Here is a 27,597-nt window from a genome sequence, read left to right as displayed (position 1 = left end):
TTTTATACACCTGTCAGCAATGGGTGTGGCTGAAATAACCGAATCCACTTATCTGAAGGAGTGGCCACATACAGTATGTACACAGAAGTATCTCAAGTGACGCCATAACACAATTCCCCTTTGATGTGAAAAGCTAATGCAGTAATCATAAAATGAAACACCTAATTGAAAAGGTGATTTTTTTTTAATTTATTGTAAAATAAATGTGATTGACCATTGAAAGTTCCAATTTTATTTTCAAATGACGTCACAACTGTTTTAGTAACTACATGTACATGTCCAAAAACTGGAATTCTTGTAATAAGCTATTGCCCATGATAGCTTTTTCTTCATTTCTTTCTATATACATATTTATATATACACACACACACACACACACACACACACACACACGATTCTATGAGTTCCACATGTTGCATATTCCATATGTTCCACGTTCAAGAAGAGTCGACTCATGATGCAAGCCTGTTCCTTCGGACTGGCAAACAAACTATACCATCTAAAAATGGTTATAACCTTAATACACTGACCAAATATCATCATCATCCTCATCATCATGACAAACGCAATTCAAATTTTTACAAAATAAAAAAAGCGCAAGTTTAAAGCAAATGAGGGAGCTGTTGAAAATAAGCAAACGGCTCCTCTGTCCGTTCACTCATCAAAATACAAACAAAATCAGAAACACAAAACGAAAGGATGAAGAATAAAATAATGCTGTACACATGAATAAAAAATCTCTACGATGCTTGGCTGATTCAAAGTTCATTTCGTGAATGGACAACGCTAGGCAAGCCAGCTATAACCTCGATCTGTGTGTACTAAATTGTCTTCTGAGCTAAGGTATATTCAGGGGGGGACAAAGAGGAGGATTGTTTCTGCATTGAGGAAGTCGTCATCAGATTCCATTGAGAAAACCTTTAGATTCTGTTGAGGGGAGGTGGTCAAAATGCAACCAAACTGGTTCCTGTTCAGTTGGCACCAAACGGAAAGAAAATTGTCCGAAAACAAAGGAAAAAAACGAAAGAAAAAACAGGCAGGTACTACCTGAACTTGTCCAATAAAATAAATGCTCCTTTTCATTGTTCGTCGCAAAACGTTTTGCTAATGGTGTGCCCTAATGAACACGACCCTGCAGTTTCACACCCCCCCCCCCTTAAGAATGTTAACGTTTCCATGGCCGTTTGACCTACATTGGCCTGCAGGTGATGTTGCCATGGTGACCTTGTGACGCTGGTGGTTGCCGTGTTAGACCAGGGTCGGAGTGGGGTCAGGTCAGAGGTCAGACGCCAGTGCCCACCTGGCTGTTGTAGTCAGTGGACTCCATCTTGAGGATGTAAGGGATGATGCTGTCTATCTGCACGTTGCCGATGAGGCCAGTAAAGAACAGCTCCTCTGTCACCGCTGCACTCATCAGCCGCAGGGCAGGAAGACGAAGCAGCAGCTTGGATAACCTGAGGGGAAAGAGGGAGGGCTGCTATTAATGGACAATTAATGAGATGTAGCGATGCGTAATGAGATGTTATAATGAGATGTAGCGATGTTATAATGAGATGTTATAATGAGATGTAGTGATGCGTAATGATATGTAGAGATGCGTAATGAGATGTTATAATGAGATGTAGTGATGCGTAATGAGATGTTATAATGAGATGTAGCGATGAGTAATGAGATGTTATAATGAGATGTAGCGATGAGATGTTATAATGAGATGTAGCGATGCATAATGAGATGTTATAATGAGATGTAGCGATGCGTAATGAGATGTAGCGATGCGTAATGAGATGTTATAATGAGATGTAGCGATGAGTAATGAGATGTTATAATGAGATGTAGCGATGCGTAATGAGATGTTATAATGAGATGTAGTGATGCGTATTGAGATGTTATAATGAGATGTAGCGATGCGTAATGAGATGTTATAATGAGATGTAGCGATGCGTAATGAGATGTTATAATGAGATGTAGCGATGCGTAATGAGATGTAGTGATGAGATGTAGCGATGCGTATTGAGATGTTATAATGAGACGTAGCGATGAGATGTAGCGATGCGTAATGATATGTTACTGACCGATATGAGTCTTCAGGGTAGGTACGAGTTACATAATCCTGTAGCTCCATGTAGGCTTTCTCCTGGAAACGCTCAATCTGTAGGGTGTTGTCTATACCTGGGTGGTCTACGACACACACACACACACACACACACACACACACACACACACACACACACACACACACACACACACACACACACACACACACACACACACACACACACACACACACACACACACACACACACACACACACACACACACACACACACACACATTAAATAAAAGGAAATGTGGTCTACAGCAAAGAGAAACACAGAATCAGTCACCATGGTTACCAAACAACTGTCCCTGACAGTGTGCACGTTTCCATTTCACCGCTATTATAGTTTTATACACGACCGCTCGGCACACCGTTGCCTCATTTTGTATCACATTCCAATAATAAAACCGGGGGGGGGGGGGGGGAAACACAAAAATGCAATTTCAGAATGTGGGGGGTGCACCCCCCCGATTATAGTCGCCGTCCTCCTCCACTATAAATCGTCTATTATATTTTGCAGTAGGCGTTTTCATATCAAACATTTCTTGGCAAAGACAGACAGAACTATTTGATTCAACAAAAGGAAAGGGCGCAACTCTCCAGTATTGATAATAACTCTCCCTTTATGTACACAGTTACCCCATAGAGAGATCTGAGTTACTTCCCTTTATGTACACAGTTACCCCATAGAGAGACCTGAGTTACTTCCCTTTGTTTAAATAGTTACCCCATAGAGAGACCTGAGTTACTTCCCTTTGTTTAAATAGTTACCCCATAGAGAGATCTGAGTTACTTCCCTTTGTTTAAATAGTTACCCCATAGAGAGATCTGAGTTACTTCCCTTTGTTTAAATAGTTACCCCATAGAGAGACCTGAGTTACTTCCCTTTATGTACACAGTTACCCCATAGAGAGACCTGAGTTACTTCCCTTTGTTTAAATAGTTAACCCATAGAGAGACCTGAGTTACTTCCCTTTATGTACACAGTTACCCCATAGAGAGACCTGAGTTACTTCCCTTTGTTTAAATAGTTACCCCATAGAGAGATCTGAGTTACTTCCCTTTGTTTAAATAGTTACCCCATAGAGAGACCTGAGTTACTTCCCTTTATGTACACAGTTACCCCATAGAGAGATCTGAGTTACTTCCCTTTGTTTAAATAGTTACCCCATAGAGAGACCTGAGTTACTTCCCTTTATGTACACAGTTACCCCATAGAGAGACCTGAGTTACTTCCCTTTGTTTAAATAGTTACCCCATAGAGAGATCTGAGTTACTTCCCTTTATGTACACAGTTACCCCATAGAGAGATCTGAGTTACTTCCCTTTATGTACACAGTTACCCCATAGAGAGACCTGAGTTACTTCCCTTTGTTTAAATAGTTACCCCATAGAGAGATCTGAGTTACTTCCCTTTGTTTAAATAGTTACCCCATAGAGAGATCTGAGTTACTTCCCTTTGTTTAAATAGTTACCCCATAGAGAGACCTGAGTTACTTCCCTTTGTTTAAATAGTTACCCCATAGAGAGACCTGAGTTACTTCCCTTTGTTTAAATAGTTACCCCATAGAGAGACCTGAGTTACTTCCCTTTGTTTAAATAGTTACCCCATAGAGAGACCTGAGTTACTTCCCTTTGTTTAAATAGTTACCCCATAGAGAGACCTGAGTTACTTCCCTTTGTTTAAATAGTTACCCCATAGAGAGATCTGAGTTACTTCCCTTTGTTTAAATAGTTACCCCATAGAGAGACCTGAGTTACTTCCCTTTGTTTAAATAGTTTTCTGAGAATCTGGGAACTGTTGTCTGACTGGCAGCACCTAGCTACACTAAGAAGTGGTGTGTAACAGAGAACAGGTCGTCATGTTGATGCATACGGTTCACACGTTTAAACCGATTACAGCACTTTTCCCCGACAATGAATTACGTCACATCACATATCCTTCCTTTTCTCTTTCATCAGCACTATCCCCCCATCATTTACATAATGAAACTACTCCAACCCCCCAAGCAGTACTGAAGAGAACTAGGTCTTTGAGGTAGGCATAACTCCTAGGTTACAGAACTGTAAAGAAAAATAATGGCTGGCCTGTTTTCTTCTCTTCCCACTCTCCCTCCTTGCTGACTGGCAGCAAGCAGCTACACTAAGAAGGTGTGAAAGTACAGAGGCACCTTCTCTTTGGTTTTCCCATCAGACACCAGGGTAAGACGAAGCGACCCAACAGTCATGGTCATCTTGACTCATCTTTCTCAGAGTGTGATAGAAATCTAGCCAGTCAGCGTGTCGTCTCAGCGGGTCCCTTAAAAGCAGCCAGCACCTCCCAGCTGGCCACATACACAACCACAGAGTCACTGTCTGCAGCCATGGCACACCAGAACCGCACCGCAGCGAGACTGGACGGCTTAATATGCCACAGGGACACACACACAGTTTTTATCCACAGAACAATTTGTCATGTTACTGCATAAGAGTCACTGTGTGCATGTTTAAACCAATGGCCGTGTTCCAGGCAATCTTCAAAGCAGTCACACTGTATCCTATTGATGCGGTTAGTGACGTGTTAAACACTTGGCCAGGCCGGGTGGGCGTTGTGTGATCATTCTGTGCGCGGTTGCTTTTTTCTTTGCAGATGCTCTGGGACGTGGCCAACGATTTCACTTTTTCGCAGCAGTGAGTTGCATCGTTCTTTCATGACAACAATCCATAATTAACCTCTAAGCTCCTCTCTTCAACCCTTGTCCCCTCCTCCCCCTACTCACCAGGGCTGAAGAGGATGATGGCTTTAAGGTAGGCGTATTCATAAACGTCAGGGGATAGCTTGGCCATGCTGTTACAGAACTCCTGCATCCTCCAGATGTGTTCCATGACCAGCTTCACTCTCTCTGGGGACAGCTTCTCTGTAGGGGGGGGGAGACAAGTCAATGAAACATGATAATACATGCTGCTTTGTAGACACTTTAATGGTAATTCATCTTTTATTTAGCAATAATAAATCATCAGCAAACAGAAATACATAGAAAATGAAGTTACAACCCTCCCTCATGCCAATCCCACCCAAAACCTAAAAGCATCTTGCTGGCAATGATTGTAAATATTGGGATGAATATTGTATTCATTTTTACCATCACCTCCTGTACCATCTTGTAGGCTGGTCTGAAGGTGGTTGATGATGGCAGCCAGGATGGTGGAGACATTCATGACATTGGAGCATTGAGCCAGGCCCAGAGCAAACAGCTCGTTCCAACACGCCTTCATCAGGTTAATGTCATTATCCTGACCACTGGGAGATAGAAATTAAGAGGATTTATTACATAAATAAAAATGTATAAAACTGGGTGGTTTGAGCCCTGAATTCTGATTGGCTGAAAGCCATGGTATATCAAAATGTTTAATTTTACTGCTGTAATTACATTTGCAATCAGTTTATAATAGCAATTAGGCACCTCGGGGGTTTGTGATAACTGGCCAATATACCACTCCTCCACGCTATTTATTTAATATGATAAGGTATATTTTTACTTGATGATTTAGCAGGGTATTTGATAATTTAACAGAATGGATACACTATTTTAAAATCCTGGAGGATAACACATACAATTGATCTGCATTTTGGTTAAACAGATATATAAGTTTACAACTACATTAGATAGATGAATGTAGACTAATAGAATCACAGCGGTACTCACCCCAAGGCTTGGAAGGCAGGTATGGAGCGTGCCCAGTGCATGGACAGGAAGAGGAGCCGCGAGGCTGACTCACAGATGTAGTTCACATTAAGGTACTCCGGCATGGGCAACGGCATCATCAGCTAGGGATAGAGGGATAGAGAGAGAGAGAGAGAGGGATAGAGAGAGATAGAGAGAGATAAGAGAGAGAGGGATAGAGAGAGAGAGAGAGAGAGAAAGAGAGAGAGAGATAAGAGAGAGAGAGAGATAAGAGAGAGAGAGAGAGAGAGAGGAGAGAGCGATAAGAGAGAGCGAGAGAGAGAGAGAGAGAGATAAGAGAGAGAGAAGAGAGAGAGAGAGATAAGAGAGAGAGAGAGATAAGAGAGAGAGAGATAAGAGAGAGAGAGAGAGAGATAAGAGAGAGAGAGAGAGAGATAAGAGAGAGAGATAAGAGAGAGATACATAGATAGGAGAGACTTGAGCAGTTTCTAAACGTCTCAGCCTATCACAATCCTACCACTACTCCAACCATTCCAAACATGTTAAACAAGAGGTAGCGATAGAGGTAGCGATAGAGGTAGCGATAGAGAAAGAGAGACGGCATGGCATGAGGGAGGTAGCGATAGAGGTAGCGATAGAAGTAGCGATAGATGTAGCGATAGAGAAAGAGAGACTGCATGACATGAGGGAGGTAGCGATAGAGGTAGCGATAGAGGTAGCGATAGAGAAAGAGAGACTGCATGACATGAGGGAGGTAGCGATAGAGGTAGCGATAGAGGTAGCGATAGAGAAAGAGACGGCATGGCATGAGGGAGGTAGCGATAGAGGTAGCGATAGAGGTAGCGATAGAGGTAGCGATAGAGGGGGTAGCGATAGAGGTAGCGATAGAGAAAGAGAGACGGCATGGCATGAGGGAGGTAGCGATAGAGGTAGCGATAGAGGTAGCGATAGAGGTAGCGATAGAGAAAGAGAGACGGCATGACATGAGGGAGGTAGCGATAGAGGTAGCGATAGAGGTAGCGATGGCATGGCATGAGGGAGGTAGCGATAGAGGTAGCGATAGAGGTAGCGATAGAGAGAGACGGCATGGCATGAGGGAGGTAGCGATAGAGGTAGCGATAGAGAGGGGGGGCGATAGAGGTAGCGATAGAGGAGCGAAGGGAGAGCGGCATGACATGAGGGAGGTAGCGATAGAGGTAGCGATAGAGGTAGCGATAGAGGTAGCGATGGCATGGCATGAGGGAGGTAGCGATAGAGGTAGCGATAGAGAAAGAGAGACTGCATGACATGAGGGAGGTAGCGATAGAGGTAGCGATAGAGGTAGCGATAGAGGTAGCGATAGAGAAAGAGAGACTGCATGACATGAGGGAGGTAGCGATAGAGGTAGCGATAGAGAAAGAGAGACGGCATGGCATGAGGGAGGTAGCGATAGAGGTAGCGATAGAGGTAGCGATAGAGGTAGCGATAGAGAAAGAGAGACGGCATGGCATGAGGGAGGTAGCGATAGAGGTAGCGATAGAGGTAGCGATAGAGAAAGAGAGACGGCATGACATGAGGGAGGTAGCGATAGAGGTAGCGATAGAGGTAGCGATGGCATGGCATGAGGGAGGTAGCGATAGAGGTAGCGATAGAGGTAGCGATAGAGGTAGCGATAGAGAAAGAGAGACGGCATGGCATGAGGGAGGTAGCGATAGAGGTAGCGATAGAGGTAGCGATAGAGAAAGAGAGACGGCATGGCATGAGGGAGGTAGCGATAGAGGTAGCGATAGAGGTAGCGATAGAGAAAGAGAGACTGCATGACATGAGGGAGGTAGCGATAGAGGTAGCGATAGAGAAAGAGAGACGGCATGACATGAGGGAGGTAGCGATAGAGGTAGCGATAGAGGTAGCGATAGAGAAAGAGAGACTGCATGACATGAGGGAGGTAGCGATAGAGGTAGCGAGAGGTAGCGATAGAGAAAGAGAGACTGCATGACATGAGGGAGGTAGCGATAGAGGTAGCGATAGAGGTAGCGATAGAGGTAGCGATAGAGAAAGAGAGACGGCATGGCATGAGGGAGGTAGCGATAGAGGTAGCGATAGAGGAGCGAAGAGAGAGCGGCATGACATGAGGGAGGTAGCGATAGAGGTAGCGATAGAGGTAGCGATGGCATGGCATGAGGGAGGTAGCGATAGAGGTAGCGATAGAGGTAGCGATAGAGGGCGTAGGGGCGATAGAGAAAGAGAGACGGCATGGCATGAGGGAGGTAGCGATAGAGGTAGCGATAGAGGTAGCGATAGAGGGCGTAGGGGGCGGCATGGCAGAGGGGGTAGCGATAGAGGAGCGAAGAGAGAGGCGGCATGACATGAGGGAGGTAGCGATAGAGGTAGCGATAGAGGTAGCGATATAGAAAGAGAGACGGCATGGCATGAGGGAGGTAGCGATAGAGGTAGCGATAGAGGTAGCGATAGAGGTAGCGATAGAGAAAGAGAGACGGCATGACATGAGGGAGGTAGCGATAGAGGTAGCGATAGAGGTAGCGATAGAGGTAGCGATAGAGAAAGAGAGACGGCATGACATGAGGGAGGTAGCGATAGAGGTAGCGATAGAGGTAGCGATGGCATGGCATGAGGGAGGTAGCGATAGAGGTAGCGATAGAGGTAGCGATAGAGAAAGAGAGACGGCATGGCATGAGGGAGGTAGCGATAGAGGTAGCGATAGAGGTAGCGATAGAGAAAGAGAGACGGCATGGCATGAGGGAGGTAGCGATAGAGGTAGCGATAGAGGTAGCGATAGAGAAAGAGAGACGGCATGACGAGGGAGGTAGCGATAGAGGTAGCGATAGAGGTAGCGATAGAGAAAGAGAGACGGCATGACATGAGGGAGGTAGCGATAGAGGTAGCGATAGAGGTAGCGATAGAGGTAGCGATAGAGGTAGCGATAGAGAAAGAGAGACTGCATGACATGAGGGAGGTAGCGATAGAGGTAGCGATAGAGGTACGGGGGCGATAGAGAAAGAGAGACGGCATGGCATGAGGGAGGTAGCGATAGAGGTAGCGATAGAGGTAGCGATAGAGAAAGAGAGACGGCATGACATGAGGGAGAAAGAATGGGCCTAGACATCATTAGAGAAAAGTCTGAAACTTGATTAATTAATTAAGTACACTTTATTAATCCTGGCTTAGTCCCTCATGATTCTTGAATCACTCTTTTTAAAGACACACTGAGAATACATCTACCTTTCTTCAAGATACTTTAATTGCTCGGCCTCCGATCGCAAGGCACTACAGAGGGTAGTGCGTACGGCCCAGTACATCACTGGGGCTAAGCTGCCTGAGATCCAGGACCTCTACACCAGGCGGTGTCAGAGGAAGGCCCTAGAAATTGTCAAAGACCCCAGCCACCCCAGTCATAGACTGTTCTCTTTACCACCGCATGGAAAGCGGTACCGGAGCGCCAAGTCTAGGACAAAAAGGCTTCTCAACAGTTTTTACCCCCAAGACTCCTGAACAGGTAATAGAATGGCTACCCGGACTATTTGCATTGTGTGCCCTCCCCCCCGCTACTATCTGTTTATCATATATGCATAGTCACTTTAACTATACATTCATGTACATACTACCTCAACTGGCCCGACCAACCAGTGCTCCCGCACATTGGCTAACCGGGCTATCTGCATTGTGTCCCGCCACCCACCAACCCCTCTTTTACGCTACTGCTACTCTCTGTTCATCATATATGCATAGTCACTTTAACCATATCTACATGTACATACTACCTCAATCAGCCAGACTAACCGGTGTCTGTATGTAGCCTTGCTACTCTTATTTTCAAATGTCTTTTTACTGTTGTTTTATTTCTTTACTTACCTACACACATACTTTTTCACACGATTGGTTAGAGCCTGTAAGTAAGCCTTTCACTGTTGTATTCGGCACACGTGAGAAATAAACTTTGATTTGAATGAACTTTCAATCAGGTGTTATGGTAAGCTCCTGTCCCGTTGAGAGGTGTAGTGTCCCAAATGGCACCCTATTCCCTATATAGTGCACTACTTTTAACCCAGACCCATTGGGCTCTGGTCAAAAGAAGCGCACTATATAGGGAATAGGGTGCCATTTGGGATGGACTCTGGGTGTTACGGGCGTTGGCCCCAGACCCTCACCTTGAAGGGGACGTGGCTGTCTGAGAGCAGAGGCCCCTCCAGCTCCACCACGGGGCCAGACTGGTCTCCTGACATCAGCTGCATGGTGGCTTCCAGAGAGTCTCCTGCTGAGCCGTCCCCAGGGTTCAGGGCCTTGGCCAGAGTGTCAAACGCTCTGGGTGGTGGGGGAGACACAATGGACAGGTCAGTTCATAATCCCTAAGAGGGCTCCACCGTCTAGTCTTTTCCTGGAACTTGATTGGTCCAAAACCCATCATCTCCACAGCTACATCTCAACCGTTCCCTCCCCTCAGACCTTCCTCAATACATTTTGAGAAGGAGGTGAGGAGAGAGGGATTAAGGAAAGATGAATAGATAAAAGAACAGATCTGATCATAATGCGGTTCCTTTGTAAACCTGAGATTCAGTGATGAACACATTACCTAAGAACACAAGCTTAACAGTAAGGTTATTCTGATGACAAATCTGAAACCAGCGAGTCTGGCACAACCTAATTAAGCACGCGCACACACACACACCCTCCGGCAAGTCAAACTAGGAACCTTAAAGGGCAATTCCACCACTTTTCAACCTTACGTTCATTATCTCCAGCACAGTACCAGTGTCTATGTGAAAACAGCAAACTTATATTAAGTAAAAAAGCTCTACCCCATGAGTTAAAACATTTTAAAAACAGAGATTTTCAAACACTATGAGATTTGCGCTGACGTAGGAAGCAAGAAAATACCCTCCCTCTGGCTAGAAACTCGTGGAAGGTTTTGAGTGTAAAAAAAATAAATACTTTTAAATCCTATCTTGTGATGTCACAGAGAAGCATTTCTTTAGGACCTTTCTTCTCTTTTTAACCACAAATCATAGAAAATCACTGTATTCAGATACAGTAGCAGTGAGGGAAAAATCACTGTATTCACATACAGTACCAGTGAGGGAAAAATCACTGTATACACATACAGTAGCAGTGAGGGAAAAATCACTGTATACACATACAGTAGCAGTGAGGGAAAAATCACTGTATTCACATACAGTAGCAGTGAGGGAAAAATCACTGTATTCACATTCAGTAGCAGTGAGGGGAAAAATTTTTTAAAAAATCACTGTATTCACATACAGTAGCAGTGAGGGAAAAATCACTGTATTCACATACAGTAGCAGTGAGGGAAAAATCACTGTATTCACATACAGGACCAGTGACGGAAAAATCACTGTAGTCACATACAGTAGCAGTGAGGGAAAAATCACTGTATTCACATACAGGACCAGTGACGGAAAAGCACTGTATTCACATACAGTAGCAGTGAGGGAAAAATCACTGTATTCACATACAGTACCAGTGAGGGGAAGAAAAAAAATCACTGTATTCACATACAGTAGCAGTGAGGGAAAATCACTGTATTCACATACAGTACCAGTGACCGAAAATCACTGTATACACATACACTACTAGTGGCGGAAAAACACTATGTAGGTTTGGTGCTGAAGATAATGAATAGGAGGTTGAAAAGTGGCGGAAAGATTCAATTTGAGCCCCATAATATACAGAACCCAAAAGATCCTTCTGGTACACTCAGAACATCTAATACACCTATCGGTTTTAAGATCAGTACGGCTGTTAGTCAATTCATGTAGCATAATAATATTACACAATTGACTGTACTATAGTTGTATTGGTGTTTTGTGTCCTTGACTTTTTAGGCTCTATTAACATTTTATAAAAAGTTTATCATAAAAAATTAAAAATTCCTGTATGAAACCTCTCCTCACCGGGTGATGTCACAGGCAGTCTGTTCGTCTCCTTGGAGATCCGTCATGGAGCTGTCTCCATTGCTAAGGGTGTCTTCCGCGCCCATCAGGTCGTTGTTGTCGGTAACATCGTTCATCTCCCGGGCCTTGTTCAGGTGGGCCAGTGACGTCACCACGTTGGCCAGCGTGCTCAGGTCGTCCTGACACGGGTCATTCTACGGAGGGGCACCAGGGACAATCAGCTCCATTATTAATAACCAAAAAATATCTATTAATCACCTCATCTTTAAAGTTATTACAGACAGCTACAGTTGAAGTTGGAAGTTTACATAAACCTTAGCCAAATACATTTAAACTCAGTTTTTCACAATTCCTGATGATTAATCCTAGTAAAAATTCCTTGTCTTAGGTCAGTTAGGATCACCACTTTACTTGAAATATCAGAATAACAGTAGAGAGAATGATTTATTTCAGCTTTTATTTCTTTCATCACATTCCCAGTTGGTCAGAAGTTTACATACTAATTGAGTGTATTTGGTAGCATTGCCTTTAAATTATTTAACTTGGGTTAAACATTTTGGGTAGCCTTCCACAAGCTTCCCACAATAAGTTGGGTGAATTTTGGCCCATTCCTCCTGACAGAGCTGGTGTAACTGAGTCAGGTTTGTAGGCCTCCTTGCTCGCACACGCTTTTTCAGTTCTGCCCACACATTTTCTATAGGATTGAGGTCAAGGCTCAGTGATGGCCACTCCAATACCTTGACTTTGTTGTCCTTAAGCCATTTTGCCGCAACTTTGGAAGTATGCTTGGGTCATTGTCCATTTAGAAGACCCATTTGCGACCAAGCTTTAACTTCCTGACTGATGTCTTGAGATGTTGCTGCAATATATCCACATAATTGTCCTTCCTCATGATGCCATCTATTTTGTGAAGTGCACCAGTCCCTCCTGCAGCAAAGCACCCCCACAACATGATGCTGCCACCCCCATGCTTCACGGTTGGGATGGTGTTCTTCCTCCAAACATAACAATGGTCATTATGGCCAAACAGTTCTATTTTTGTTTCATCAGACCAGAGGACATTTCTCCAAAAAGTACAATCTTTGTCCCCATGTGCAGTTGCAAACCATAGTCTGGCTTTTTTATGGCGGTTTTGGAGCAGTGGCTTCTTCCTTGCTGAGCAGCCTTTCTGGTTATGTCGATATAGGACTCGTTTTACTGTGGATATAGATACTTTTGTACCTCTTTCCTCCAGCATCTTCACACGGTCCTTTGCTGTTGTTCTGGGATTGATTTGCACTTCTCTAGGAGACAGAACACGTCTCCTTCCTGAGCGGTATGACGGCTGCGTGGTCCCATGGTGTTTATACTTGCGTACTATTGTTTGTATAGATGAACCACAGGATGAACCACACTTGTGGAGATCTACAAATTTTTTTCTGAGGTCTTGGCTGATTTCTTTTGATTTTCCCATGATGTCAAGCAAAGAGGCACTGAGTTTGAAGGTAGGCCTTGAAATACATCCACAGGTACACCTCCAATTGACTCAAATGTTGTCAATTAGCCTATCAGAAGCTTCTAAAGCCATGACATGATTTTCTGACATTTTCCAAGCTGTTAAAAGGCACAGTGAACTTAGTGTATGTAAACTGCTGACAGACTGGAATTGTGACAGAGTGAATTAATCTGCCTGTAAAAAAAAAGTGAAATAATCTGTCTATAAAAAAATTGTTGGAAAAATTACTTGTGTCATGCACAAAGTAGATGTCCTAAGCGACTTGCCAAAACTATAGTTTGTTTGTTAACAAGAAATTTGTGGAGTGGTTGAAAAACTAATTTTAATGACTCCAACCTAAATATATGTAAACTTCCGACTTCAACTGTATATATGCTACTTTATCCATTTCAGCTTCATGATTTTAAGATTGAATTGCTAGATGTTGTAAATGTCATCCTGAAAAGCCAGATCATTCTACCTAGGGGCACACAGGATATTGTCTATCACACATTTTGTATTAGAGACTGTGTAGGAGGTTCTTGAGGGAGCCAGGTCAGAATGACATATTAGCAACAGAATGCTATATTCTCAATCATGTGCTGTGGAATCTGTTTAGAAAATGTTCTGTTGAATCGGGTTTGAAAATGTTGCAAATAACGCAGATGCCAATGAACAACACACACAAAGCTATTAAAGAATGTTAATTATGTGTTTTTTATTGACAATGGCAACTTTGTTATTTGCAAATGTTTTGGATCAGATTTTAAAGAACATGTTCTTGATAATATACCAACCCTTAGCACAGTGTTCCCCAACCCTGGCCCTCCAGTACCCCCAACCCTGGTCCTCCAGTACCCCCAGCCCTGGTCCTCCAGTACCCCCAACAGTGTTCTCCAGTACCCCCAACAGTGTTCCCCAACCCTGGCCCTCCAGTACCCCCAGCCCTGGTCCTCCAGTACCCCCAGCCCTGGTCCTCCAGTACCCCCAACAGTGTTCTCCAGTACCCCCAACAGTGTTTCCCAACCCTGGTTCTCCAGTACCCCCAACAGTGTTTCCCAACCCTGGCCCTCCAGTACCCCCAACAGTGTTCCCCAACCCTGGCCCTCCAGTACCCCCAACCCTGGTTCTCCAGTACCCCCAACAGTGTTCCCCAACCCTGGTTCTCCAGTACCCCCAACAGTGTTCCCCAACCCTGGTTCTCCAGTACCCCCAACAGTGTTCCCCAACCCTGGTTCTCCAGTACCCCCAACCCTGGTTCTCCAGTACCCCCAACAGTGTTCCCCAACCCTGGTTCTCCAGTACCCCCAACAGTGTTCCCCAACCCTGGTTCTCCAGTACCCCCAACAGTGTTCCCCAACCCTGGTTCTCCAGTACCCCCAGCCCTGGTTCTCCAGTACCCCCAACAGTGTTCCCCAACCCTGGTTCTCCAGTACCCCCAACAGTGTTCCCCAACCCTGGTTCTCCAGTACCCCCAACAGTGTTTCCCCACCCTGGCCCTCCAGTACCCCCAACCCTGGCCCTCCAGTACCCCCAACAGTGTTCCCCAACCCTGGCCCTCCAGTACCCCCAACCCTGGTTCTCCAGTACCCCCAACAGTGTTTCCCCACCCTGGCCCTCCAGTACCCCCAACCCTGGTTCTCCAGTACCCCCAACAGTGTTTCCCCACCCTGGCCCTCCAGTACCCCCAACCCTGGCCCTCCAGTACCCCCAACCCTGGTTCTCCAGTACCCCCAACAGTGTTTCCCCACCCTGGCCCTCCAGTACCCCCAACCCTGGTTCTCCAGTACCCCAACAGTGTTCCCCAACCCTGGTTCTCCAGTACCCCCAACAGTGTTCCCCAACCCTGGTCCTCCAGCCCAACCCTGGTTCTCCAGTACCCCCAACAGTGTTCCCCAACCCTGGTTCTCCAGTACCCCCAACAGTGTTCCCCAACCCTGGTTCTCCAGTACCCCCAACAGTGTTCCCCAACCCTGGTTCTCCAGTACCCCCAGCCCTGGTTCTCCAGTACCCCCAACAGTGTTCCCCAACGCTGGTTCTCCAGTACCCCCAACAGTGTTCCCCAACCCTGGTTCTCCAGTACCCCCAACAGTGTTCCCCAACCCTGGTTCTCCAGTACCCCCAACAGTGTTCCCCAACCCTGGTTCTCCAGTACCCCCAGCCCTGGTTCTCCAGTACCCCCAACAGTGTTCCCCAACCCTGGTTCTCCAGTACCCCCAACAGTGTTCCCCAACCCTGGTTCTCCAGTACCCCCAACAGTGTTTCCCCACCCTGGCCCTCCAGTACCCCCAACCCTGGCCCTCCAGTACCCCCAACAGTGTTCCCCAACCCTGGCCCTCCAGTACCCCCAACCCTGGTTCTCCAGTACCCCCAACAGTGTTTCCCCACCCTGGCCCTCCAGTACCCCCAACCCTGGTTCTCCAGTACCCCCAACAGTGTTTCCCCACCCTGGCCCTCCAGTACCCCCAACCCTGGCCCTCCAGTACCCCCAACCCTGGTTCTCCAGTACCCCCAACAGTGTTTCCCCACCCTGGCCCTCCAGTACCCCCAACCCTGGTTCTCCAGTACCCCAACAGTGTTCCCCAACCCTGGTTCTCCAGTACCCCCAACAGTGTTCCCCAACCCTGGTCCTCCAGCCCAACCCTGGTTCTCCAGTACCCCCAACAGTGTTCCCCAACCCTGGTTCTCCAGTACCCCCAACAGTGTTCCCCAACCCTGGTTCTCCAGTACCCCCAACAGTGTTCCCCAACCCTGGTTCTCCAGTACCCCCAGCCCTGGTTCTCCAGTACCCCCAACAGTGTTCCCCAACGCTGGTTCTCCAGTACCCCCAACAGTGTTCCCCAACCCTGGTTCTCCAGTACCCCCAACAGTGTTCCCCAACCCTGGTTCTCCAGTACCCCCAACAGTGTTCCCCAACCCTGGTTCTCCAGTACCCCCAGCCCTGGTTCTCCAGTACCCCCAACAGTGTTCCCCAACCCTGGTTCTCCAGTACCCCCAACAGTGTTCCCCAACCCTGGTTCTCCAGTACCCCCAACAGTGTTCCCCAACCCTGGTTCTCCAGTACCCCCAACAGTGTTCCCCAACCCTGGTTCTCCAGTACCCCCAGCCCTGGTCCTCCAGCCCAACCCTGGTTCTCCAGTACCCCAACAGTGTTTCCCAACCCTGGCCCTCCAGTACCCCCAACAGTGTTCCCCAACCCTGGCCCTCCAGTACCCCCAACCCTGGTTCTCCAGTACCCCCAACAGTGTTCCCCAACCCTGGCCCTCCAGTACCCCCAACCCTGGTTCTCCAGTACCCCCAACAGTGTTCCCCAACCCTGGTTCTCCAGTACCCCCAACAGTGTTCCCCAACCCTGGTTCTCCAGTACCCCCAGCCCTGGTCCTCCAGCCCAACCCTGGTTCTCCAGTACCCCCAACAGTGTTCCCCAACCCTGGTTCTCCAGTACCCCAACAGTGTTTCCCAACCCTGGCCCTCCAGTACCCCCAACAGTGTTCCCCAACCCTGGCCCTCCAGTACCCCCAGCCCTGGTCCTCCAGCCCAACCCTGGTTCTCCAGTACCCCCAACAGTGTTCCCCAACCCTGGTTCTCCAGTACCCCCAACAGTGTTCCCCCACCCTGGTCCTCCAGTACCCCCAACCCTGGTTCTCCAGTACCCCCAACAGTGTTCCCCAACCCTGGTTCTCCAGTACCCCCAACAGTGTTCCCCAACCCTGGTTCTCCAGTACCCCCAACAGTGTTCCCCAACCCTGGTTCTCCAGTACCCCCAACAGTGTTCCCCCACCCTGGTCCTCCAGTACCCCCAACCCTGGTTCTCCAGTACCCCCAACAGTGTTCCCCAACCCTGGTTCTCCAGTACCCCCAACAGTGTTTCCCCACCCTGGTCCTCCAGTACCCCCAACCCTGGTCCTCCAGCCCAACCCTGGTTCTCCAGTACCCCAACAGTGTTTCCCAACCCTGGTCCTCCAGTACCCCCAGCCCTGGTCCTCCAGCCCAACCCTGGTTCTCCAGTACCCCAACAGTGTTCCCCAACCCTGGTCCTCCAGTACCCCCAGCCCTGGTCCTCCAGCCCAACCCTGGTTCTCCAGTACCCCAACAGTGTTCCCCAACCCTGGTCCTCCAGCCCAACCCTGGTTCTCCAGTACCCCAACAGTGTTTCCCAACCCTGGTTCTCCAGTACCCCCAACAGTGTTTCCCAACCCTGGTCCTCCAGTACCCCCAACAGTACACGTTGTTGTAGCCTTGGACAAGCACACCTCATTTAACTCATTGAGGGCATGAGAATTATCATGTGTGCTTGTAAGAATGTGTACTGTTGGGGGAACTGGAAGACCAGGGTTGTGAAACACTGCCTTAGCAATTACCAAATGAAAGCGAGCCATCTGTTGTGTGCTGCAATTACTCACCGATTCAGGGGATGTGGGGACCAGGATGGTGTTTTCTAGCTTGGGAAAAGGCTGCTGGATGTTCAGGAGCATGCTCGACTCCAGCAAACTGGCTGACCTGCAAACACAAACACATTTCAATTCTACCTTCTAATCACAGAGATCTCAAATGGCTGTATAGTTGGTTGGTGGAAATAGGTGGTCCTCATTCTGTTAACGCTCTCCACATCTCCTTGTCTTCATCTGCAACGATCTGAACGAAAACCATCAAGTGAACCCCAGTCTAAATGGTGAGCTACTACCACCATGTTGTTGTCACCTGTCAAGTATTGTCCAATCAGATGAAGGGGAGGAGACACCTATTATGCCAATTGCCACTGCTGAAGCAGGGGTCAGCCACGGGTCGATCCTTTCTTGAGCGAATGTTCGGGGACCAGAACATAATGACTAATAATGTATACACTGCAAATTGACCAAACAGATATAATATTTAAAGCATAATCATTTCAAATGTTGTTTTTTTGGCTCAGAAAACTTGGGGTGGGGTGGGGTGGGGTGGGGGGGGACGACGACAAATAACCATGGCATCAGAGCCTAAAATTAACACCCACCACCTGCCAAACGCGGGTAGATTTTGGCATTGGCGGTAAAGAATGTCTAATTCGCCAGCCACGTTGGCGTGGCAACACTCTGGGCTCTACAGTGCAAGGCTTTAATAGAAATAGTCAAGTATGGGCAGTGGCAATTTATAGCTAAATAAATGCTGCAGATAGCTGTTTTCAAAGTATTTCTGCCATTTTGGTAATGCACAAAGAAATCTGAATCCTAACATTATAGCTATCCCACCTCGCGCAGCAACACTGCCTTTCTGGGGAGCAGTGAGCACTGAAATATCTGTTTTTAGACACAATGGGCACAGGCATAAAAGTTGGTCCAATTTACTCGAACATCTACTGAAGTGAGACTTGGTCCTCATGTTCCTTGGCTAATTACATCGTTTTGTTCACAAGCTTAGCTGATTTTCTGTTTGAGTATGCTCCCACTGCTAGCAAAAAAAGACATCGTTGGCCTCTACTAGCGACATTCTCACAGGCACACATGATGACTCAAGTGGCCTTGTTACCAAGGTAACGTTAAAGGAGCAGCTAGATATTTGTCTGATATTTTTGTTAAAATACTTAGATCACAGAATATTAAATAAAATCTAGTAATATTACTTATTACTAGAAATACATTTCTTGTTTTAGAAACATTACTAAGCATGCTCATCCATTTTTTGGGGTGTAATCATGGCAAATCAAATATTTTGGTTGGTAAAAAAAAATCAGAGCGGCTGGTAGATTGTTTAATCTACATGCCTCAGTGGCTGTATATATGTTTTAGGCCCTGCCTGACATAGAGAATGAAAGAGGCCTCTTCTTTGTATCTGTTCCATTATGGCTCCTGTGAGAACATTTAGGTCATCTCCATTTTGAAGTACTCAATGTTCTTCTTCTACTACTACTTCTAAGAGTTGGTAAATAAACAAAGTGTGCATTACTGCCACCCGGAGTGTCTTGTTTGAACATGTATAAAGCCAAGGTTGGCAATTTACTGCCACCTACAGTTATGGAATGTTGGCTCACGAGTTAAAATTGGCTGATACCTGCTGATGACCTGAGCCCAGTTTTTCAAAAGTGATCCATCTCGCCGATAAGATTAAATGCATAGAAATAGAATGAACAGAACGGACGAATCATTGACTTGAATGGGGACTCACGTTCAATTCATTCTATGCAATTAATCGTGTCCGATAAGCAAAATCCAGATAAATAACTTTGGAAAAACTGTGCCCTAGATGGAATTATCACCTAACCTGGCAATGCGTCCCACACAGAGCTAACAGAGGAGTATGCGCTTTAAGGACGTGTTTGGTACGACCATCATGCGCCTATATTCAGGCACTTCAACCCAACTTCCTAATTGAAATACATAATTTTTTAATTTTATTTCACCTTTATTTAACCAGGTAGACCAGTTGAGAACAAGTTCTCATTTACAACTGCAACCTGGCCAAGATAAAGCAAAGCAGTGCGACAAAAACAACACAGAGTTACAGATGGGATAAACAAACGTACAGTCAATAACACAATAGAAAAATCTATGTACAATGTGTGCAAATGTAATAAGATTAGGGAGGTAAGGCAATAAATAGGTCATAGTGGCAAAATAATTACAATTTAGTATTAACACTGGAGTGATAGACATGCAGATGATGTGCAAGTAGAGAATACTGGGGTCCAAAAGAGCAAAATAAATAAATAATATGGGGATGAGGTAGCTGGGTGGGCTATTTACAGATGGGCTGTGTACAGGTGCAGTAAGCTGCTCTGACAGCTGATGCTTAAGTTAGTGAGGGAGATATAAGTCTCCAGCTTCAGTGATTTTTGCAATTTGTTCCAGTCATTGGCAGCAGAGTACTGGAAGGAAAGGCGGCCAAAGGAAGTGTTGGCTTTGGGGATGACCAGTGAGATATAGCTGCTGGAGCACGTGCTATGGGTGGGTGTTGCTATGGTGACCAGTGAGCTGAGATAATGCAGGGCTTTACCTAGCAAAGACTTATAGATGGCCTGGAGCCATTGGGTTTGGCGACAAATATGTAACGAGGGCCAGCCAATGAGAACATACAGGTCGCAGTGGTGGGTAGTATATGGGGCTTTGGTTGACATAACGCATGGCACTGTGATAGCAAATTGGATGTAGTCTGAGTAGAGTGTTGGAGGCTATTCTGTAAATGACGTCGCCGAAGTCGAGGATCGGTAGGATGGTCAGTTTTACGAGGGTATGTTTGGCAGCATGAGTGAAGGAGGCTTTGTTGCGAAATAGGAAGCCGATTCTAGATTTAACTTTGGATTGGAGATGCTTAATGTGAGTCTGGAAGGAGAGTTTACAGTCTAACCAGACACCTAGGTATTTGTAGTTGTCCACATATTCTAGGTCAGAACCGTCCAGAGTAGTGACGCTAGTCGTTGGGCCCGTCATAGCTCAGTGTGAATGGGGCCCTTTAAGCCAGCTGTAGTACCTGGCTGTCTCCTTGTAGTACCTGGCGGTCTCCTTGTCAGTGACGAAGGTGGGCGTGGCAGCCAGGGGACTACACAGGTTCTTCCTGATGTAGATCTTCTCTGTAGACGCAGCACAGTTGATAGACTTCTCTCTGGAGACCTCCACCGGCTTCCTCTCACACTGGACAGCTACACGCAGAGAGAAGGGGAGAGTTGATCCACCATGATAGCTAATGTACATGCTGATTCACAGATTGACTACATTACAGTCAGACTGGGCAGAATCACTGATTTACAAAACCCCATCCCAAATAATGCCATCAATATTAGCGATTCTGCACCTCAACCTTGCCCAAACCGATCCCTCTCAAACATGTTGTCTAATAAAAGCAACTCAGAGCATTGTGGAACACTGCAGATGTTGACACAAACAGAGAGGACATGATTCCTTGATTTCCATGTTTGATCAACATGATATATCAGTATGTGAACGTCAGTAAGTGACTGGGGCAGGTACTCACAGTCCTGTTTCATGCCCAGGACCATGCAGCGCTGCAGTCTGCAGTACTGGCAGCGGTTTCTATGGTGCTTGTTGATGACACACTCTCCAGACCCTCGGCATGTATAAACCAGGTTCTTCCTGATGCTGCGCTTGAAGAAGCCCTTACAGCCCTCACAGCTCACTGCCCCGTAGTGGCGGCCTGGGGAAGGAGAAGGAGGAACAGAGTCAGTCACACAAGGAGAAGAGAGAGTGTGTGTGTGTGTGTGCGCGCGTGTTCAAGTTCAACTGTATTTCCTTCCTACCTGAGGCCCTGTCTCCACACACCACACAGTACTCCACCACAGGCTTGGCAAGTGCCTGGTCTGACCCTTCTGTCACAAACTGGAAATACAACACACACAAAAAAAAGCAAAACAGGCATTCATATCAGATGTCAACGGTACTTTTAGGACCTGTTTCCCTGACAGATTAAGCATAGTCCTGGACTAAATGGACTACCAGTCTCATCCAGAGCGCTGGCTAATATGAATTAGAGAGGTGTGACCCCATCCATCAGCTGTATACCAAAACGGACAGATTGTAGCTTTAATCTGCCCTAGGGAAACCAGCCCTTTGTGACTAACAGCAATAGTCTAAGTATGTACAAAGTAAGACTAGACCAGGGGTGTCAAACTCATTCCATGGAGGAACCATTTCTCTACACATGGGTATTGGGCTATATGGATAGGGCTACAATGAAATCTATTTTACTTCAGTTCCTTTTCTTTACAACAAAAAACATACGTAGACAAAACAACAGACAACTTAACATTTACATACATTTCAACAAACATGAATGACATCACACTTCCTCTGACCCACGTTCCCACTGCTGTTTCTAATGCTCGTTAGACTCTGCCCCATAGGACTTTAAATTGTGTTGTTGCTTTCATTTATTTTACTGGGTAAGTTGACTGAGAACACATTCTCATTTACAGAAACGACCTGGGGAATAGTTCCAGGGGAGAGGCGTGAATGAGCCAATTGGAAGCTGTTTTGGCACCTGCAATGCCAGGGTTGTGGGTGCAATTCCCACGGGGGACCAGCACAAACAAATATCAACATGTACACACTCACTACTGTAAGTCGCTCTGGATAAGAGCGTCTGCTAAATGACATAATTGTAAAAATGTAAATGTCTGTAGCCAGATTATTAACTATTTGATTCTTCCATTCTATTCATGTCCGAGTATCATTTAACTTCTAGTATTACACTTAAATGTTTTTCTTACAGAAGAAATAAGAAAAGTAGTAATTGAAAGTGAAGAGTTTGGAGATGATGGGAAAAATGATTAAAGTTCACCTGACAAGACTGAATCCAAACATTACACAGTTGATTTTGTGCATTTTATATTCACTGTACTTTTCGCCACATTTGTTGATAACGAAATGTGAAAATACTCTATATACATTCAATAACGTGATAAGAATATTCCTGGAAAATGTGGTGTAGATAAGACACAAAGAAATGTCAAGGGTTTGAGTCAGAAGAGTAACTGGTGTCTTCAAGTGGCCACACACACACACCTCTTTAAAGTGTGCACAGTCCCTACATCATTTCAATGAACGTTTATGATTTAAAGAAGAGTCTTCAACCATAAGGTGTTTTTTAAGCTCTCCTAGCTGTACCGTTGAGGAACTAGAGAAAGCACACTTGTAGTTGTTTAGGTTGGAACACAATCCTTCATCCCCACCATCACACAATTACAGTTGTTGTTTACGCAATCCAAAAACAGCCCATTATAAATCCCAATCTGGGTCAGGTGGGCATCATTTGAAAGCTTGTTCTATTGGCAACATGACTAGCTAAGTTATAAAATTCAGTCTTACAGTGTTAGGCTTTCACTGGGCAATTCAGAGAAATATAATTTTGCTGCTCATAGAAAGGAGCCATGCATGCATTCAGGTCCGTGTTCCACGGAAAATGTTCTTCACAATAAACAAACATAGGCTCATTCTGTTCAGAACACCACAGGGTATCGAGTACCACAGTATGAGTCATAATACCCATAAAACCTAGGGGGTCAAATGAGGAAATGGTTCCATTATTCATTTTTCCCATAGGAGATTTTTAGAACCCCTATAAATAACGTCTGTGTTTTGTGAAGGCTTACCCTGGCGTGACGTTTTGATAACTGTAAATCTCTCTAGGACAAGGTGACCTGTATTTTCCCCACAAAAATGAAATGCTAATTATCTTCTAGTGTGACTATCATTAAAAAAAACTACAAATGTCATGATGATCTGGAGGAGACTGCCGAATTGAGGCAAAGTTAGGAATCTCTGGATTAACTGTCTAATGTTAGCTACATTTAGTAATGAATAAATTGGCTACATTTCTTTAAATTGATAATACTGTGAACTGTTTTGTTCAAGTTTTAAATTGACACAATACCTGTTAGCAAAGGTGTCAGCTAGAGATGACGTGTAGGAGCTTGCAGGGATTTGATGATGTCTACTTTGATGCTAGTTAGCATTTTCGGATCTGAGACTAAATAGAGCTGAATATATTGATAAAACTCACCTTGTCCGAGAGATTTACATGGTTATCAAAAAGTCTCGCCAGGGTAAGCCTACACGAAACACAGCCCTTATTTTAAGTGTTTCCTAAACTCTCTATGGGAAAAATTTATGGTGGAAAAACAAATTTCCCTGTTTGACCGCTAGGTTTTATGGGTATTATGACACCTCCACTGTGGGGCTCTATGACGCCATGTCATCTTGTAACTGTACATCAAACATAGTGATCATAAACATTGACACTGTGTATGACATGAGTTTTATGATATGGAAATGTAAAGTGCACATTTGGGCTTACGGGTGTTTGGTTTGCTTGTATGACAGCAAAGCGGTATTTATTATAATCCTTGTCTCATCTTTCAAAATACACAGAGTTCTCTAAATTTACAGCATTTCCCCTCACACAGACAACAAGAAACGTGCAAAAGTTGTCCAATTAGCAGGACGGATGGGGGCAACTTCTTGTCGCACGGTGCTCAAGTTCAGAATGGCTGTCAATCAAAACCCATACAGAGCTGTGAAGCACAGAGCCAGAGCTCTGACGTCATTTCCTGTACAGTCACTACGTTCCAATTTAGGCGCTTATCAGTGCCCAAATCTGACATTTTCGACCCGTTTACGGCTATGAGTGTAAAGGGCTACGACTTAAACAACCAGGTGAGTTCCAAACTAGTCAGTGACATTAATTGATAAATCAAGTACTTGTCTAAGCCTGTAGAAACTACCCTCCATGGATACAGTTTGACATCTGCTGACTAGACTATCATTGGTGGTGCAGGTCAAGGCCTCTACCTGGATCTGCTGGCCGGACAGGTCAGGTGAGGCAAACAGCAGCTGGTTGACCCCTGAACCGTCTGGGGCCGCCAGGATCACCTTTCCCGGGGACGAGGCCTCTTGCTTGGCTAGGATTACCTTGCCTGGCGTAGAGTAGTCTGCATTAGCCAGGATAAACTGCTGCTTGCCACCAGAACCCTGCTCCAACGCCGTCACGATCTGGATCTTCTGGCCCGTCGACTGGTCCGTCACGATCTGGAGGGGAAGGGGAGGAGAAGAGTCAAGTCAAATGAGAATTACAGAAACCAACAAGTAATATTGGGTCTGAAGCTTATATGCTCCGTTTTTTTATTTTTTATTGTTTCATTCAGAACAGAACCACTATTTTTTGGGTCCGTCCCACTGTTCTGACCAGCAAAATAAAGTCCTGAACCAGTTTGAAACCAAAATCAATTACTTCACCAATCAGTGCGGATAAAGCAGGCAAGCTAGTTGTTTACATGCGTGATGGACAGACAAGTATAACCTATGGCGCAAGATGCAACTGACATTTTGTGGGTGGGGAAAGAGCGAGAGAGGGTTGAGGAGGCTTGAAACACTGGGCATCTTGTTACCTTGTGGGTGAAGAGCGGCACCAGAATTAAAAACAAGTTTTACCTTTTTGTAGTTAATAAATCCAACGTGAAAGGTGATAACTTGGGCTACAGTATCCTTAATTAGCATTGACAAAGTTAATCCATTCTTCTGTAGCTAAATTTTATCCCCATCTTATGAATCACGTTAGTAATGTCGGTACAGTAGCCTATGCTTCTGATGGGGGAGAGGCAGGTAGCCTAAACACACACCGGCAATGATTTTCAGCTTGCAGACAGATACTGGAATACGTTGAATGACAAAGTCGGGGCTTTGCATAGGTGCTATGTTGCGTTTTTACGTGGAATTAGAAAAATGCCTGGAACGTAAAAGAACGTTATTAACCAGTTCCCATTATTTTTAAAATGACGGTTCTTTTCCAGAACAGTATGGATCACTTTTGTTCCAGGTTCTGTTTCTGTTCCTTGAAAATGTGCATTATTTTTCTATTTTCGGATCTGTTCCCTAAACCGGTTCCAACCCCTGGTTAGGATACTGTCTGAAGCTAATACTCTCCATTAAGGGTTGTTGAATGCTGATGATAAACAGTATTCTGTTTATAGTGTCCCGTACCTTTCCAACGGAATCCAACCCTAAAGCTATTAGTTCTACTACTTGCTAACCTTAAAGTCATACGAAGCTACTAGCCATGCATATGTTGACTCATAAAAGCCTTGACCTAGGGAGAAGAGATGACCTGAGACATGGATGTCACGCCACTGGAGTCTACAGCCATGTCTCAGGGTCCCGGTCCATTATATTACCTGGATACGATGTCCCATCATGCCACCGTCAGCTGAGACCAGCTGAATCCTCTGAGTGTGTCCGTCCATGACGCCGATTCTGTTTCCTTCTGCTGCTCACATCAAAGCCCCATGAGGCACATCAAACTGCAGTAGAGGGAAGGAATGTTTCACACAGTTAGTAGTTACTCAAGGGTATGCATTCATAATCAAAAATAAATATGTTGTGATTAAAGCAAGGTTTCAGTAGAGTCAAGGTTGAGAAAATCTGCATTGAAAGATTTTTGTTGTGCATTGCATAAGGAAGACAACATCAGGAAACAGTATGTATATGCATACAATGAGTGGGACTCATACAGTGATCTTTACATGTGTTTGAACATGGGCCAGTTCTAGCAACATTTGGACATCTCACTGTACTTGTGCACGTGACATTAAAATGTGACAGTGAAACATGTTTTGAGGTTCCCATGTCCTAACTTCAACTAGCTATCTAGCTAACTTAGCTAGAAAGAATCAAATACAGGAAGTTACCTAGGAAGTTCATGGCTTCTTATGTGAGCAAACAGGGTTGAGTTAAAGGAAATGTTGCGCAGCTAGTTAACTTTTGGGAGATGCAGGGTTATATGAGCAACTTGGTATACTATTGACATGTTAGCTGGCTAACGTTAGTTAACTGTGGCGCACACCGTGAAATGCAATGTCGCACGGCCTAGCGTGCTAAGCTAACGTTAGCTAGCTTCTGGATTTTTGGCCTTCTACGCCAAGTTGATAAATATCGCACAAAATGTAGCTCGTTATACATAAATAACCATGGGTGTAAGCACAACAAATAAGTTCTGGTCTAGTAGTTATTTAAAATCGATGCGGAAGATAAAGGTATTTCTTTTCCTGTGGGTGAAAGGTCAACATTGAAGGGTTAAAGAACGCTAGGGTTCAAGGCCCATAGGAGAACACAGCGAACGGCGGGACTATCGCGTTTGGCAACAAGGCTCAGATCGCACACATTTGCAACGATTTAACGTTATCGTTAGTCCGTTAAAATTCAACATTTAGCTAGCTGGTTGTGTTCATACTTACAAACATTAGTTCCTGAAATCTGGACACCTTATTCGCGCTAGTTCGAAGATCGCTAACGTTACTTAGCATCTGCGCACAGGATTCACACACAACCGAGCGAACAAGTTTTAACCAATAACTGGCACACGAATAGCGATTTGTTTGATTTAATGTCAGATTTAATTACATTTGGTGTTATAACACCGAATATCCGTGTGGTTTTGATATATCCTTACTTGCCGGTTTTGCTGCACTGTCTTGGTCCGGAACCGTTAGCTAAGGCTGCTAACTACGTTAGCTAATGGCAGTTTAGGCTGCTGGCTTGGCAAATTTATTCTTCCTCCTTGTGATACATGACAGAGTTGACCAACGTGTCGTTTTGATATGAGCTTTTGCGCGCACAATCCAGTTGTCTTACCTGTTATTGTGCTGTTCTCTCGTATTGTGTGTCGATGTTTTAATAAATTAATGCTATTTTTTTTCTGTCTGCTGCTGCTTCAGGAAGGGTCAGAGTTCGTGACCTTTTTTTCTCAAAACACGTTGTGGTGCTCACGCGCAGTAGCTTGGACACACGGGCATGGCGAGACGGAAGGTCCGTGCGATCCAATGATGTGTATACACCATGGATGACTGACAGGGGGCGCTGTACTGAAGCCATCTTGGTACTCCTCAATATTGTAAAAATATTTTGGAAGCTATAGAAAATGCATTTATTGACGTCTACATTCGTTTTGACGCATTCATTTTCTATTACAAACCCC

General features: G+C 45.3%; 1 protein-coding gene and 1 non-coding gene across 7 annotated transcripts; both read right to left on the bottom strand.

Annotated features, from left to right (window-relative positions):
* Positions 1 to 216: 216 nt before the first annotated feature.
* Positions 217 to 27,429, bottom strand: LOC106561686 (nuclear receptor subfamily 2 group C member 1). Of its 6 annotated transcripts, none has more exons than XM_014125870.3 (14): positions 27,255 to 27,429; positions 25,799 to 25,924; positions 24,420 to 24,656; positions 21,371 to 21,449; positions 21,088 to 21,267; positions 20,587 to 20,755; positions 17,547 to 17,643; positions 11,670 to 11,863; positions 9,909 to 10,062; positions 5,785 to 5,906; positions 5,221 to 5,378; positions 4,858 to 4,995; positions 2,073 to 2,178; positions 217 to 1,454 (listed from the first exon to the last, which is right to left on the bottom strand). In XM_014125870.3, the coding sequence occupies exons 2-14, from the start codon at positions 25,865 to 25,867 to the stop codon at positions 1,283 to 1,285; spliced, it is 1,875 nt and encodes a 624-aa protein (XP_013981345.1). In that variant the 5' UTR covers positions 25,868 to 25,924; positions 27,255 to 27,429; the 3' UTR covers positions 217 to 1,282. The 6 variants fall into 6 exon arrangements, with proteins under 6 accessions (XP_013981345.1, XP_013981350.1, XP_013981351.1 ...); XM_014125875.3 differs by having other exon boundaries at positions 5,227 to 5,378; XM_014125876.3 differs by having other exon boundaries at positions 20,608 to 20,755.
* LOC123724983 (small nucleolar RNA SNORA70) lies at positions 4,380 to 4,511 on the bottom strand. Its single transcript, XR_006757460.1, has one exon. It is a non-coding gene; the product is annotated as a small nucleolar RNA SNORA70 (small nucleolar RNA).
* Positions 27,430 to 27,597: the final 168 nt, after the last annotated feature.

This window comes from Salmo salar, chromosome 10, assembly GCF_965601325.2.
Source record: "Salmo salar chromosome 10, fSalSal1, whole genome shotgun sequence".
Classification (NCBI taxonomy): Eukaryota; Metazoa; Chordata; class Actinopteri; order Salmoniformes; family Salmonidae; genus Salmo; species Salmo salar.
Note: the sequence above shows the minus strand (reverse complement) of the source record. Positions and strands in the feature narration are given on the sequence as shown.